General features: G+C 37.6%; 1 protein-coding gene across 1 annotated transcript; it reads right to left on the reverse strand.

The window, feature by feature from the left end:
- Positions 1–11,863: 11,863 nt before the first annotated feature.
- Positions 11,864–14,401, reverse strand: LOC143607561 (ultraviolet-B receptor UVR8-like). The gene is made up of 7 exons (XM_077082965.1): positions 14,188–14,401; positions 13,461–13,613; positions 13,047–13,373; positions 12,836–12,967; positions 12,697–12,774; positions 12,207–12,305; positions 11,864–12,128 (listed from the first exon to the last, which is right to left on the reverse strand). The coding sequence occupies exons 1-7, from the start codon at positions 14,384–14,386 to the stop codon at positions 11,914–11,916; spliced, it is 1,203 nt and encodes a 400-aa protein (XP_076939080.1). The 5' UTR covers positions 14,387–14,401; the 3' UTR covers positions 11,864–11,913.
- Between the last annotated feature and the right edge of the window lie 1,398 nt (positions 14,402–15,799).

Consider the following 15,799-nt stretch of genomic DNA (forward strand, 5'->3'; position numbering starts at 1 on the left):
TTTATTTGACGGGACGGTTCGTTTTTTTGACTGATTTTTTTAGGATTAAAGTTAAGATAGAAATTAAAGTCTAATTTTCATTAAAACATAAAACAACATAGTAGAAAGAAAAGTACAACAGCAATCCCGAATCATGAAACATAATACTAGCAAGAGTAACTTCTAGAAAGAACAAGTCCGAACTTCTAACGACCACCATTCCAGAAAAGTCCTGAATGTGTGGTGGTTATAACAAACCACAAAACAAATCAATGGTAAAGTAAAGAAATAAGTGAAGGAAATTCCATCCCACATTGGTGGTGGAAAGAAAATGAGAGGCTTCCACCATAGTATAAATAGGAGTGTAAGTTTCTTGTCCCACATCGCTAGATTATAAAACTAGTGAGCTCTTTATAAGAAAGAAAATTTATATGTTAATATTCTTATAAGACAAATCACACCCAGTGGTCCTAGCAGAGGGTGCGAAGCACCCGAACGCGCACGCGCGCGCGCACGGGCTCGGGCACGGGCGAAGTGCGATGGGCGCAATGTGGCGCTTTGATGGCGCACTTTGCACTTAGCACGCTCGCATCACCAAGGGCCGCCTTAGTATTTTTTTCAAAAATTAAGATTTTTAATAATCCTTCCATCGCGATATGCGACGGGTTTAGATTAGCCTCATCGCGTAGCGCAATGACATGTAACATTATCCAGAAATATTGCGGCATAGCGATACGCGATGAGCTGATATAGCTACACATCGCGTATCGCGACGTGAAGGTTACACATACGGGACACGTAGCCTACCACGTGGCGTGCCACGTAGCAGGTCTAGGGCTGATTAGGAAAAGCTATAAGATTCTTCGCGATACGCGACGCCCTTTGCCTATGGCCATCGCGTATCGCGGCGGGCTCCAGAATCAGCTATAAATAGATTGGAAATGAGACGTTCATTCCTTGCTCAAACTTCTTTTCTCTCTGAATTCACACACACATATAATTATATATTAAGAGTATAATACCCGAGTGTCGTAACGATATCCTATCCGATCGAAAGAAACTTATATACACAAATCCAAAAGCTCTTCCTATTAAGGTAAGACATTGTGCCATCGTGTAAAGTTTCTACTCTCGTGATTATCGCTATGATTATTGGTTTTATACTAACCTAGACATACTACATTGTGTTTATACTAGGAGCTTAATACCAAGAGGCATTCTTTAATTGTAAACTTGCAAAGTAAGACATTCGAGTTTTTGTACAACTCACATTTACGTGGGACAACTATTTTCCCGACACTGTCATGATAATTTCAAAACCTATAAAACTCATGACAGATAGTCTAAATGATTCAAATATATTTTAAAGTATTTTGAATACATTACAGTGATTAAGTCTCTGTAGACTTACGGGATGGTTACTACTGGTATTGTGGGGTTTTTTATACAAGGCTTGCCTACTAGGCTATTACACGTTACTTATTGGACGAGTGTTATCCAATACGTAACATGACCACAGTCATAGATACGATCAAGTGAAAACTACCTTTCGGTAATTTGTAAGCAGGCAGATGTAAAAACATCTTAATGCTGTAAATGTAAAATGTGTCATTTACAAATGAATGTACTCACTAGTATTCTTGCTGATCAAATACTTTAAACATGTTTCAAGTGACTTGTTAGAGACAAAGGAATGATGCATGCGTGCTTCCAGCTTAAATAAGTCGCTTGTCACAAGTATAAAGAAACGTGTTTTGTAAATTAGGGTTTATCCCTATAAAAGTTATGTTTGTATCAAAATGGATTAAACTCCCGGTTTATTATAATAACAATCATGGTGTTTTTATAACTCTGATTATTTTTCCTAACTACGGTTCTGATTAAATATTCCGCTGCAAAATAATTTAATAAACACCGATACCACCAATCAATGTTCACGGCTTCCCTCCCAAGGTATAGGGGTCGGGGGTTGTGACAGCTGAAGTGGTATCAGAGCCAGTGGTTTAAGCAATATGGGTATTTTAATAACACATAATCTTAAAATTAAGAGTTAGAAAATACATGCATAAACCTATGTGTTAACTATACATATAAGATTCTAACCACACGTGAAAATAAATACTATTTTCTTTTGGAGTTCTTGTTTTATTGTTTTTGATTAACAGTATTAGTGAGCTAGTCGAAGCTTTCGGAAACATATCCATCAACACCACGGATATGGAAGAAGGAGAATCTAGTCAACAACAACCTGAACCCATGATCATTCAAGCACAACCTATAGAAAAACCAAAGCCCAAAAGAAGAAGAAAGCTCAAAGACTGGCAACGAGGATTAAGAAAATATAAGAAAGGAAGAACCACAGTCACACAACCACCACCCTAACCTGAACTCCAACTCAACCACAAGAAACTGAACCACAACCAACTCTACCACAACTCACTTCAACAATACCTTTGCAGGAGCGTCTAGGTAGATGCCTAGATGAGTGCGAAATTTTTCAACCAACATTCAATGATATAGGTGCAGCAAGCTCCAGCAACCTGAACTTGCCATTTCAGAACCCGAATAACACACTTCCTTCTGATGATATTATTAGCCAGGCTCAACTTGAGGAATGGTGGACAAATGACTGGCAATATCAAACAATGATGAACAACCCATATGCACCGTTCCAGGAAGAAACCTCAAATTACCCCAATATGACACCAGAAATGACAGCTAAACTCCGTCATTACGGAGAAGAATTAATAGATACCGGGAATAGACTGAGAAATATGGGGGAGAACCTGACCTGGAAATACTATGGCAGAGAACCCCACATATAACCCATATATATAATATTTATATGTTCATTATCGTAATTTCTTTGGTGTAAAAAAAAGAGTGTGTGTATATAAGAAAAGTGTGTAGTGACGCATATATATAGTGTGTAGATGTAAACTATAGTGATTCATATATATATATATATATATATATATATATATATATAAAGAGTAAATGTCGCAAAGATCAACGAGTTTGACATATTCTGTGCCTATGTCTTATTTATGCTTATGTGTTAGTAATATCTTGCTTACCCTATTATTTGATTACGATATTAATAAGGATTATTGGATTTAAATAATCCCACCTTTAATGGGTTGGCCAGTAATAATCCCACCTCCGGTATTTCCCGCTGGCAGTCCCACCTTTTTAAGTTTTTTTGTTTTATGATCCCCCGTTAAAAATAATTAACGTGGTTAAGTTTTTGCTGATGTGGCTAGTTAGTTGGCTTTTTCATTATCCTACAGGGCATTTTCCTTTTTTTTAGGGTTTGTGAAAATGCCATGTAGGATAATGAAAAAGCCAACTCACTAGCCACATCAGCAAAAACTTAACCCCGTTAATTATTTTTAACGGGGGATCATAAAACAAAAAATCTTGAAAAGGTGGGACTGCCAGCGGGAAATACCGGAGGTGTGATTATTATTGGCCAACCCATTAAAGGCGGGATTATTTAAATCCAATAATCCTATTAATAATTCCTTTCTTATACGTAATTCTGATGTTGAATGAGCACCACCACAAAAATGAGCACAATCACGAAAATAAGCACAATCGCGAAACGAGCACAATCACGAAAACGAGCATAATCATGAAATTTTCAATCAAGAAAATCGTCTGAATATGAATGCTATTGAAAATATGATAGCTTAGAAAATCACTGAAGCAATTCCTTTAATAGTTGATGCTATTAAGCAACATGTTTCTATAATTAAGCATAAAACCGAGAGTAATAAATGGAAATCTAACACTGAGGCTAGTAATAGTGTGAATGGAGGAAATAGAAACCCATTACCCAAAAAGTCAAAAGTTCACGGTTGTACTTCCAAAGATTTCTTGGCATGTAAACCAACCGAATTCTCTGGAAAAGAATGACCTATTTCAGCACTACGCTGGTTAGAAAAGACAGAAGCAATTATAAGAATCAGTAAATGTACTGAAGAAGATAAAATATTATATGCTTCTACTATCTTCATTAATGAAGCAATGGAATGGTGGAACACAATCCTCCAGTCAAAGGGAAGTCGCATAGTTTATACTATTATCTGGGAAGAGTTTAAAGAAATAGTAGAAAGGAAATTTTGTCCTCCTCATGAAAGATAAAAGATTGCTACTATGTTCTTAAACCACAATATGGAAGGTGTGAAGTGTCGTGAGTATAAGACAAAATTCTTCGAATATGCGAGAATGGTACCGGCTTTGGCTTCGCCAGAATCAGTGCTAATTTATCGTTATATTTAGGGATTAGTAAGTGAAATCCGCGATCTGGTAAGTCAGCTAGACCTCAGACTATTGAAGAAACAGTTGAGCTAGCTAATACCATGACAGACGGATTAATCCGAACTTAGGAAGAAAAGAGAAAGAAAGATTTAGCCCAGAAGATTACCCAACAGTTTAAGAAGAAAGGAACAGGACAATCTTATGCTCATCCTTTCTGTAGAACTTGCAGAAAAAGGCATTCAGGGAGATGCGTTTTTAAGAAAAATAAGTATTGCAATTATTGCAAAATGGCTGGGCATACGGATGAAGAATGTAGAAGAAAAGAAACTCGTGTTTGCTACAACTGCGGAGAACCTGGCCACATCCGTCCAGAATGTCCAAAGCTGATAAAGGTGCCTGACAACAAAGCAAAGAATACAGATGGACCTAAGAGGAATGCACGAGCTTTTCAGCTTACTACACAAGAAGAAGCAATGATTCCGGACGTCATTGCGGGTACGTTCCTTATTAATAAAGTTTACGCTAAAGCATTGTTTGATTCCGGAGCAAACCAAAGTTTTATAAACACGATGTTTTGCCAAGCCTTAAATCAACCATTAACCAAACTCCATCAAATCTGCACGGTAGAAATGGCCGATGGAAATTCCATTCATATTCATGAAGCACTTCAAGAAGAAAACATAAATTTACTAGGCCACCAGTTTAAAGCAAATTTACTCCCAATGATCTAGCTGGATTCGATGTTATATTAGGAATGGCCAGGTTCACAAAACTTATTGTTGGTGACGCCAGCCTATGTTTTGATAAAGGACCTATAGTTTAACGAAGATGGGGACAAATTTGGAATTTTTGGTCGCCGGGGATTTTGGATTTTGGGAATAAGGTTTGAGGTCTGAAACATTAAGAAAGGTGCACAAAACATTAAGGTTGAAGTTCCATGTAAGAATTATCTTGACTGGTTTTTAAGATCAATGCAAAAAAAAAAGAACATTTTAAGTTTATATGTATTGATCATACTAAAATAACTGAAATCAAAATTCAACATGAATGTGATAGTTATTTTAATCCATAGATAATTTACAATGAAATTCAAAATCTTACTAAACAACAAACATCAAATAAATTATTATTGAAATCTGAGATCTGAACTAACATAATTTTTATACATTAAATACATCTCCCAAGACTATCTAAGTAAAATTGATATCTGAACCCTAACAAAAGTAGTATACATCAAATACATCCTAAGCCTATACATCAAAAAGTATGTAAAACACATAGAAAAAGGCAATTAAGAACGAATTGAATACCTAAGATGCCAAAGAAAGATATAACAAAAGTGTTTTCTGATCGAAATAAAAGAATACGGTGACCGGATCTGATCGAAATAGAAGAATACAGTGGCCGGATCAGCGAGACATGGATGATAATATGATGCTATGATAACGATTGTCGGATGGACGGGAAGAGGGAATAGATTTTGGTAGTTTGAAGATTAGGAAATTGGGAAGAATGATTTAGGGTTTGACTCAAACAGGGCGAATTTAGTTGCTCGTGTAAATCGAGTCGGGTAAGGAGCTAAATCGGGTTTGTAAAAGGAGTCTGGTGGGAGGCGGGAATGTGAGAGTAGTAATGGTCTATAAAGTGGACACGTGGCTTAAAGAAAGTTTTATTTATATAATAGTATAGATATAGATTAATTAGCTTGATAATATATGTGTCGACATGAGATGTTCAGTTATGGTGACTAGAATAAAAAAAGTTATCTTATGAACTTTACATATATGTACAATGGTTTTTAATCATGTTACAATGGTATACATAGGGAAAAAAGGTATCAAAGAGTTGTTTGGTATGAAAGAACGTAACTATAAGTATCAAATTGCTATTATTGATACCTGTTGGGATAAGATGCCGCACAAGAGTCGTCATTCAACTGATTATTGGTTAAATCCAATATTTCGGTATGATGAAGATAACGCTTTAGACAAACGAGGTGTTTGTATAAATGAGAACAAGTTGAATGTATATCATACAAAGTTTACAACGTGGTTAATTAAAATTCATGATCCTCAAGTAGTTTTAGTTGACCACTTACTTTTGCTTCTCCTAAAAGTGCTCGTCCAAGTAAGATCACTTTAATCTTAACTGATGATTTTGAATCTATTAGTTATACTATTACGTAAAACCTTTTTACTGGATGAATGGTGAAAATTATTTGTTGGGAGTGTCATGGGTTGTAATCGTTTACAATAAGACTTTTTAGTCAAACTGCATCTTCCTCCGGATGTTAATGTAATTGGATTTTTTTTCATGAATTCACACCAAAAGAAGGAACCAAGAAGACACAATATTTTTTTTAACACACGCTAAAGCGATGAAAAAGAAATCAGCGTCAAAAACTTTGTGACGTTGTATATGCCCATTACAACTTGCTTTTACAAAATAGATATGAAATGAATCATATCTTTGTTACTTTATTTGTGAATGAATAGTATTGACTAAAATACTAACAATATAAATAATTAGGCTACATTAGTATAAGGCAGCCACATGATCCGTTTGATTTCCAAAGCGTTGATAAAAATGTATTTTGGATGATTGGCAAGGGCGTACCAACAATACAAAGAACGGGGCGGGTTGTCCTTCATAAATATAATTATAGAGGTAAGGTAGCAAAAATACCCAAATATCCATAAAGACTACCCGGGGGTGAAAGAGGACTCCCTCAGAAGTCACCCGCAGAATATTTTAATCACCCGCATAACTTAAGTCAGAGGAGGGATAGGAGTAAGATCCAGAGACTATCCGCGGGTAACCCATACGTCCTCAGAAGTCATCCGCAGGTACCATTCCCACCTGCGAATGTGACTAGAGGGTGACATCAGAGGGACAGTTGTAATTAACTAACTTCCTTCTAGAAGATTTACCAAGATCTTTCCTTGGGAATCACATGACGCAACAATCAATTAGAAAAAGGACAGGTGGCGAGTTCGTTATAACCATGCACATGGCAATTGAGCTCGTCCTGTCATATGCGGACACGTGTCCAGGTTGTTACAAAAGCATCTTCTGGAAAAGGACAGTTGGACCAATAATATTCCCCAAACCCTTCGGCTATAAATACCTTTGTCATCTTCACAAGATATTCATTCACTCCCCACGATTTACTCTAAATACTTCAAGTACTTTTCTCCCCTTAAGAACGGTACTTATTATCACGCCGGATGGTGGTTATAGGAAGATCCCCCCTGTGCTTCCCGTAACGAGCTAACGATTGCTATTTTGCAGGTTTTCATCATTGGACTTGGGAGATTGGACTCGTATCGTTAATTTGGTAATCGTTCGACCCTTATCCATGTAAGGCCCCGTTATCGGTGCCTCACATTTGGACGTTGGATTTACTCATTAACATAGTTCTAATCATCATAGTTAATAAAAACATTCACGGAATATTAAAACGTTCATAAAACATTACACATTAATCCATCACTTGTCTTATCAAACATATTGTCTTTCAAATCAAAACATAAATTATATAATGACTTGAGTCTTCGGATGCCATTCTCTTATTCGTTTTCCACGTGTTCCCCTCAAGCGAGCTGTTTCATTCTACTCGCCTGTGTGCATACTAAAAGTCAGCTACGCTGAGTGAGTTCTAGTTAATCATACAACATACAATACATTCATTACTAAAAAAGTTCAAGGCCTTCTTTGTAATTAAATCATTCTTATCTAAATCCAGGGACCATTCTGTCATTTTATCAAACTTCTGGTTCGTTACCCAGTTCTTAACGAATTGTGTTCATAACGAATAAACCTATTCGTTACTTTATAACGAATTGACTATTATAATGAACTGGTCCTCGTAACGAATTGGACCTTATAACAAACTGGTCCTTATCACGAACTGGGCCTCATTCGTTTGGTATGGTTAACGAATTGAACTTCATAGCGAATTGAACCCTTATAAAGAACTGGTCAGCATAACGAATGACCCCTCCGTAACGAATTGAACCTTCTAATTCGTTATCTCCTTTTAACGAATAGTCATAAAGAATTGGGGTTAATTCGTCATCTTTTCCTAGCGAATTGGCATAACGAACTGGGGTTAGTTCGTTAGGTTCCCGTAACGAATTAGGGTTAGTTAGGTCAGAGAATGTCAGAAACATTCTCTGACAAACCTTAAATACTCGCGCTGCCTTTCCGGTGCCGCCGTGCCGAAATACCGGGCGGCGGCCGGAAAAACGTAATTTACCCTGTTTTTCACCGTCTTTCGTCCCGTTCGATCCAGATCTGAGCTAGGGCGACCCCTAAGCTCATCTTTTGATCGGTGTATACCCGATTCCATCCGAATCTTGTGACTTTAACGGCTTAGGGTGTCGGCTCGTCGTTTCGCGGTTAGATCTAGCGGGTTTGGATCTATACAATATCATACTATCCTTACCTCGGGTTGATGCTCGGGTTTCTTGGTGATTTCGGCTAGAGAGAAAGTAGGATGAGAGAGAACTAAGTGTGTGTTTTTTATGGTGTAAGGAATGAGTGAAATGGATGGATTAATGCATAATTATTGCTTATATATTATGGGTCATGGGCTTAAGCCCATGGTCTTTTCTCTCTTTCTTTGCAATCCAAGTCCATTACCCATTTTATTTAACCCAACTCAAGCCCAACTCATATTACTTAATATTATTATTTTATTAACCAAAACGAGAAAACGGGATGTTACAATCCTGTGGACTCATTGATTTAACCCCTTTGAGATTAGATCCGTGTTTCTTCAATAATAGTGTTATTTACACCCAATAACCTACCACAATCCCCAATTGCCTGCCATGAAAATAAATGTTGGGTCTGTTAGTGATTTTAGTGTAATTGGGGATTAACTTGTTGATCAAGTAAATTGTAATGTGAATCTAAATAAATCGGGTGAGGAGTGCACACTTATTTGATCTTATTATAATTGGAACTTGGGGGCGAAGCCCCTAAGTCATGGGGCTTCTTGGTGGAGGTCCGGGGGCAGCGCCCCTGGTAGCAGGTTCCAAGGGGCGGCTCGGGCAGGGTCCAAGGGGCAGCGCCCCTTGCTGGGGTCAAGCTGCCATGTCAGCTTGAAAATTTTGTAATTCGGACATATCTTTCTTTATTAACAACGTATTAGAAAATTAATTAATTAATTTTCATTACAAAGTTTAATAAAATCAGAGGAGCGTATTTTCAGTTATTAGTTTAACTGTAATGATAACTATCATCCCTGTTTTCAAACTCTAATAATAACGTAGTTTGATCATATGATTTCTCTGGTTCAAAAAACTCTCTCTATCTCCATACTGATTCTTGCACTCAATCTAAGTTTTATCCGGTCAAAACATTTGGGAACCAACAAATAGTTTTGATCTGAAAGTGTTTCACGACTCTCAGATTTTCCTAAGATATACGATTGTAGAAATCCCCAACATGGTCCGCCACACATCGGGGTCCCGGTACACCAATGTTTTTTAAAAATTACTAAGAGACAGTATATTAAATTTTGTAAGGACCCCATAAAAATTAATACTTGGAACCCATACCATCAAGGCTGAACTGGTCTAGTGAAAAGTTCCTTGTGTTTCCTTTGAGATGTTGTAGGTTCAAGCCTCATCATACTCTTTTTTTGTTGGTTTTTTATCACCATGCAACATATATAATGGCAACATGGGTTTTGCATATTCTTTTATTATTTATCTTGTGTATGCATATTATAATTAATCATTTATTTTTGTTAGAGTTAGTTTTTCATGTTTGGTCATGTATGTAAGACCATATATATAGCTTACGTTTATGTTTTTCGGGTATGAATAAAAATGAATTAAAAGTCCATGTTCTATCTAATTTCTAATCTAAATTCTTTCTACTTATTCGTTTCCGATGATACCATATTTCCGTGTTTTATTATGTTCATCGCCTCGACCCTACCCGAATAACGACCGGCCTGAAAATTTTGTAAACCGAAAATATTGGGACCCCATTGAAAAAAATCATGGGTCCTCCACTGAATCCACAACTAGTGATTAGTGAAGAAGAGGGAGAATAACTTAACCATAAATTTCTAAAATACATTGGATGAACAACCATCAAATAACCTCGAGCAATCTACTTCACAAACACAGCCTCGGGTTTAGTGAATGTTCAAACACAGTCATTTCTTTTAATTGTAGGTGAAAAAACATGTACCCGATCCTACTCATGTTTAGTGAATGTTCAATCAGTATTTTAGACTGTCACATGTCATTTCTTTTAATTGTAGGTGAAAAAGAGGATGATGAAGATGGGCTTACACTTGGTATGGATAATAATTTCAAGCTCTATAACTTAGTTCTTAGTAGAAGTACACAAATCGGAATTTTCTAATACCGGGTTTCAGGTATGGAACCGTGTTCGGTATGACCGGGTATTGGTAATACACGGGTCCTGGTATTATCTCTAAAAATCACACCCAATGCATCGGGTATAGAACCGGGTATTTGAAACCCTATTTCCGGGTATTGAAAAAACCATATACTTGGGTTTTTTCCAAGTATAGATTGGTTTTCTAAGGGGATGCACTTTTTTTGGGTATTTGTGGTATTTTTCATATGTTTTTCGAGTAATTTCGGTATAGATCATGTATTTAATATACCCAGTCTCGGGTATTGGAAAAACCTTGTTCCGGTTTTCGGGTAAAAATCGGGTCCAGGTTTTGGTACTGAAATGCATACCCTGTCTGTACCTATGAGTAGGATCGGGTACATGTTTGGGTTTTTTTTCACCTCTAGTTCTTAGAAGTTGTGTTTGCTTAAATTAGGATTGTGTGACGGTGGTGATGGTAGCTCCGGCGACGAAAATGGTGGTGGTGTCGGTCAGGCGGGGTGGTTGTGGTGGTGGGGGTGGCGGTGGTAACATTGGTAGTGATGGCGATGGTAGGGTGGCGCGACGAAGGTGGTGGTCAGGAAGCGACAGTGGTGGCGGCGGTTATGGTCAAGTGGCAGTGGCAACGCTGGTGGTGGTGGTGGCGGCGATGGTGGTGGCGAAGGTGGTGGCAACGGTGATGGTGGCGGTCAGGTGATGGTGGTGGTTGTTAGGTGGTGGTGGTGGTGGTGGTGTTGAGAAAGTAGGGTAAGAGAGGAATAGAATGAAAAAAAGGGTGGAAAGAAATGGTTTTTATGGAATGAGATTCCATGTGTAACGGATGATTCCATTTCATTGAGTAACCAAACACCACTTTCTTCATTCCCACGTAATAAATCATTTGATTCCCCCTACCATTTCTGCATACCAAACACTACCTTAGTGTTTAAACTTGTCCATCGTTGGATGTTTAAATGGTTGTGTTTAAAGTTGTAAAAATAATTAGAATTTTTGTTTAAATGGTACACCGACACACCTTTTTACCCACTCTCATGTTCATGCGAATCACATCCGTGCATGTGTCCGGTTTTTATTGTACCTGTACATTCATAAATAAAAAAAATTAGTGACAGCTGCAATCGTGTTAGAATTAAACAAACCAGTCCACTGAGCCACAATAAACAGAAAAGAAAACCAAGACCCAACACCATAAAGTAGTTAGAACTACTTAAACCAAGAACGCCAATATAAATTTTATAAAATATATTATTATTTTGATTAAACCATATCATAAAAATAAGACATGTATCAAGGATTATATGAAGCCACCACTACAGACTGTTTGGGCCTCCAAGCCCGAACAGCATATGTAAAACCACTTCCACAATAGACTTTTGAGGTTATATATTCTTGTGCAACATTTTGGGCCATGCTTACAACTTGAGGACATGTGTGATCACATGCGTCACCTAAACCAAGCTGACCATGTTCACCCCATCCCCATGTCATTATTTCTCCATTTTCTGCACAATATTTTATACTGTCAACCCGCAATAAAGATTATCCCATTTTAACCCGACCTGTAAACCAAATCGTAAAACCTGTGGTAAGAGTCGAGTGCTCGGATCCTGATGCAACTCCCACTATTTTTATCCCATTCAGCCCTGGAATTTTCGTTAATCCGGCTTCGCTTAAATCCTCTGAAAATCAAAATACATTGTTAGGGGTATAATCAAACACACACAATAATAATGTAGTAGAGAAAATTGCATAAATGGTCCCTGTGGTTTCATATTGCAAGTTTGGTCCCCAGATTTTGCATCGAAAGTGATGAAGTCCACGCTAGAAACAGTCCAGATTTCATTAACAATAACAGGATTAATGTCTTTGGTCCCAAGATTTTAAAAACTGTGAACTTAGTCCAGAATTCGCAGCGATCGAAAGTGGCAAAGTCAACGTTAAAAACTTGATCCAGATTTCGTTAAAAACTAACGGAATTAATGGTGGGACTAATCATGTAACCCACTCACGTATATATATGATCAAACCACAAGGACCATTTATGCAATTTAAATTCAAGATTATACATACTGTTGACCAAAATTTCCTTATGAGGATTACTAAGAACACCATGATGGCTGCCACCAAGCATAAAAGCATCTCCTTCATCTGTATACAAAACAATAACTTTAGTTTGAATTATTTTGACTTTAAAAAGTCAAAACTGTACCTGTCAAAACCAAGGCATGATTCCACCCTAAGGCCACTTGCTTAAATGTTAAATGTGAAATCACACGATCGGGACAGCACACGTCCGGGGTTCCACCGAACCCTCGTCCCCAATTGTACAAATCCCCGTGAGCTAATTAAAATCACATAAAATTAAAGTTAAATTTCCAAATTTGATTTTTTGGACCAAGATTTGACTTTTGTTGACTTACAGGATAATGCAGCACTATGATCTCCGTTTGCAATGATACTAGTAACACTGACTTTATGCAATCCGGAAACATGTTGTGGAAGACTTACAAGTTTGACTTTTTCTTTAGATATTCCTAGTTGACCTCGTTTCCCCGATCCAAAACCGTATACTTGGTCTCCATCTTCACCTTTTAACAAGGCGAGTGAATGTCGCATGCCACATGCGATTTGGTCAACATGTCTCGATGCAAAATGCGAGACTTTTGTTGGAGAATTTTGTGACACGTAATCACCTAGCCCGAGTTGACCGAATGACCCGTCTCCGCAAGTGAAAAGCTGCCCACATTCTATAAAAAAAAAATAAACATAATCAGGTTGAAACGAAAGTGTTGAATATAATAATGGAACCGGATTCTTGATAAGCGAGAACAGACCTGAAACAAAACCTGAGTGGTTCCATCCGGCTGATACATGGGTTATATTGAAGTTATATAGATGTTCTACTGGTTTTGGTTCTAAGCTGTTGACTAGGTTTCCATGCCCAAGTTGACCAGATGTACCTCTTCCCCAAGTCAACACCTTTATGCCTGCATATATATACAAAATCATGTGCTCAGTGTATACGCCGTGCTTGCGGTGCGCGCATATAATGTATATATGTGTGAACCCTCGGGTGGGCAAAAGTAAAATTGCACTAATTTTGACGTTATTTTACTAATCTCGTGAAAATAACGTTAAAAGTGGCGGAAGGTTAATCAGGCATCATGTGGTGGCGTTGATAGCCGAAAGACAAGGGCACATGCACCGATCAGCCGGTGTCCCGATGATTGAGTGCTATGTGCCTTATGTCCAAGGCTTGATGCAAAACTACTATCGAGCCGGGGGTCTCACCGGAAGCAGCCTCTCTATCCCTATGGGATAGAGGTACGGCTGTCTACATCTTACCCTCCTCAGACCCTACCATAGCATTGCTATTGGTGGGATATACTGAGTACGATGATGATGATGATGATGTGTTCAGTGTAGGGGTGTGAATTTCCGACAAGAACCTAAAGGGAAATGAGCATATTATATATTGTAGTTAAAATGTAAGTGTTTTATACAAAATTTGTAATATTTTGTTGTAAAAAATGTATATTTAAAGTGTGAAAACAATAGTACCATGAGTGAGAGCAATGACATGAGCTCCACCACAAGAAAGAAAAAGAAGAGAGAATGAAGGAAGAAGCGGTAGAATTTGAGGAAGATGTTCATCTTGAAGCTTGTCGGTTCCTAATTGTCCATCTGTACCTGCACCCCAACTCCATACTTGCTGTCTTTCTTCTTCTTCTTCATCTTTCACTCTTTCATTTGCTTCCATTATATCATCAACTAAATTTGCCCTGCAAACTAAGATTGTCTTCTAATGAACAGTCAATCCCGGGTATTCGGTGATTTCTGAACAAGTTTAATTACAATCATGGTCTTGGAGTTAGGACTGCAAACAAACAAACCGAACCAAACAAGACCGGTAAGCTTTTATCGGACAAGTGAACAATAACCGAACGAAATTTCTTGTTCATGTTCGTTCATTGAGAAAACGAACTTGCTCGTGAAGTGTCCACAAACACAAAACAATGTTTTTATTTGTCTTGGTTGGCTAACCAAGAAGGGTCAAAGTTTCAGTCGGGCTACAAAGTTTGGTTGGCTAACAAACGTAAGCAAACACATTATTGAATGTTAACAACACAAGTGAACGAACATGGCCTCGTTCATTTGTTAAAGAACAAACATAAACGAGCGAACGTTCGGTTCGGTTGGGTGACAGTACTAGTTGGAGTTATGAATCTAGAGAAAAAAAAAACAAATATGATTTGTTTGTTTACTTGGCAAAGCATGAAACCCTAAAACCTGCTTTAATAGAAATAGGAACGACTACACAAAACAAAATGATAAGAGAATATGATTGATACCTTGTTTCAAATTCACAACTCCGCCTCCGATTTGGCGGCTTCTGCATCAATGGATTTGTTGCACAGGAACACCAACAAATAGTCTCCCTTTTGACTCTTCTTTTTTTAACGACAAATAAACTTTCGTAGCTTTGGTACATCCATGGGTAAAATCAGTGTTGCAAAACACAACAAACAATTAATACTAGTGAAAATTACCCAAATAGACAAGTTTGACTAAAAAATTATCAAAATAGACATGTCTATTTAGCTTACATCTCTTCAATTATTGGTTTATTAACTAATAAACAACTGTCACGTCATCGAAGCCGGCTAAGCCTTAGCCTCCACTTTATCGGCACAGAATTTTATAAAAAGTAAACGGTCCCACCTTTAACCAATAAAAATTCGACACGTATCAAAGGCGGCTAAACTTAGCCTACATCTATGGTTATTTAGCCGGTATCTTTGACTCTTAGCCGGCTTCGGGATACGTGTCTATTTAGTTAGTCGGCTCCAAAGATTCCTTCTTAGCCGGCTCTAACTCGGCTTGTAGGCTAAGGCTTCACTTAGCCACCTTCAATCTTTTCATTTAGCCGTCTAATTTTAGCCGTCAAAATTGAATATTTTACCAACCTTATTAAATACTTAGCCGTCTTCTTAACCGGTGTAAATTTAGCCACCAAAATTGAATATTTTACCAACTTACCAACTCTATTAAATATTTAGCCGGCTTCACATAGCCGTTTTCTTAGCTGGTGTAAATTTAGCCCCCAACTTAAGAGAAAAAAAATAAGATTTTCCAGTTATGCAGCTTATGCTATTAAGGTGAACTTAGAAAG

Source organism: Bidens hawaiensis, unplaced genomic scaffold (assembly GCF_021521415.1).
Source record: "Bidens hawaiensis isolate Kalapana, Puna unplaced genomic scaffold, B.hawaiensis_p1.1 tig00002125_1, whole genome shotgun sequence".
NCBI classification, from domain to species: domain Eukaryota; kingdom Viridiplantae; phylum Streptophyta; class Magnoliopsida; order Asterales; family Asteraceae; genus Bidens; species Bidens hawaiensis.

Excerpts from the sequence above, each read along its gene's own strand:
- LOC143607561 (XM_077082965.1), bottom strand. The coding sequence starts at position 14,386 with ATGGAAGCAAATGAAAGAGTGAAAGATGAAGAAGAAGAAGAAAGACAG. Across the intron at positions 12,306-12,696 it reads TAAGGAAATTTTGGTCAACA|AGGATTTAAGCGAAGCCGGA; the intron begins GTATGTATAATC and ends TTTGATTTTCAG. Across the intron at positions 12,129-12,206 it reads GCACTCGACTCTTACCACAG|AAAATGGAGAAATAATGACA; the intron begins GTTTTACGATTT and ends AATATTGTGCAG.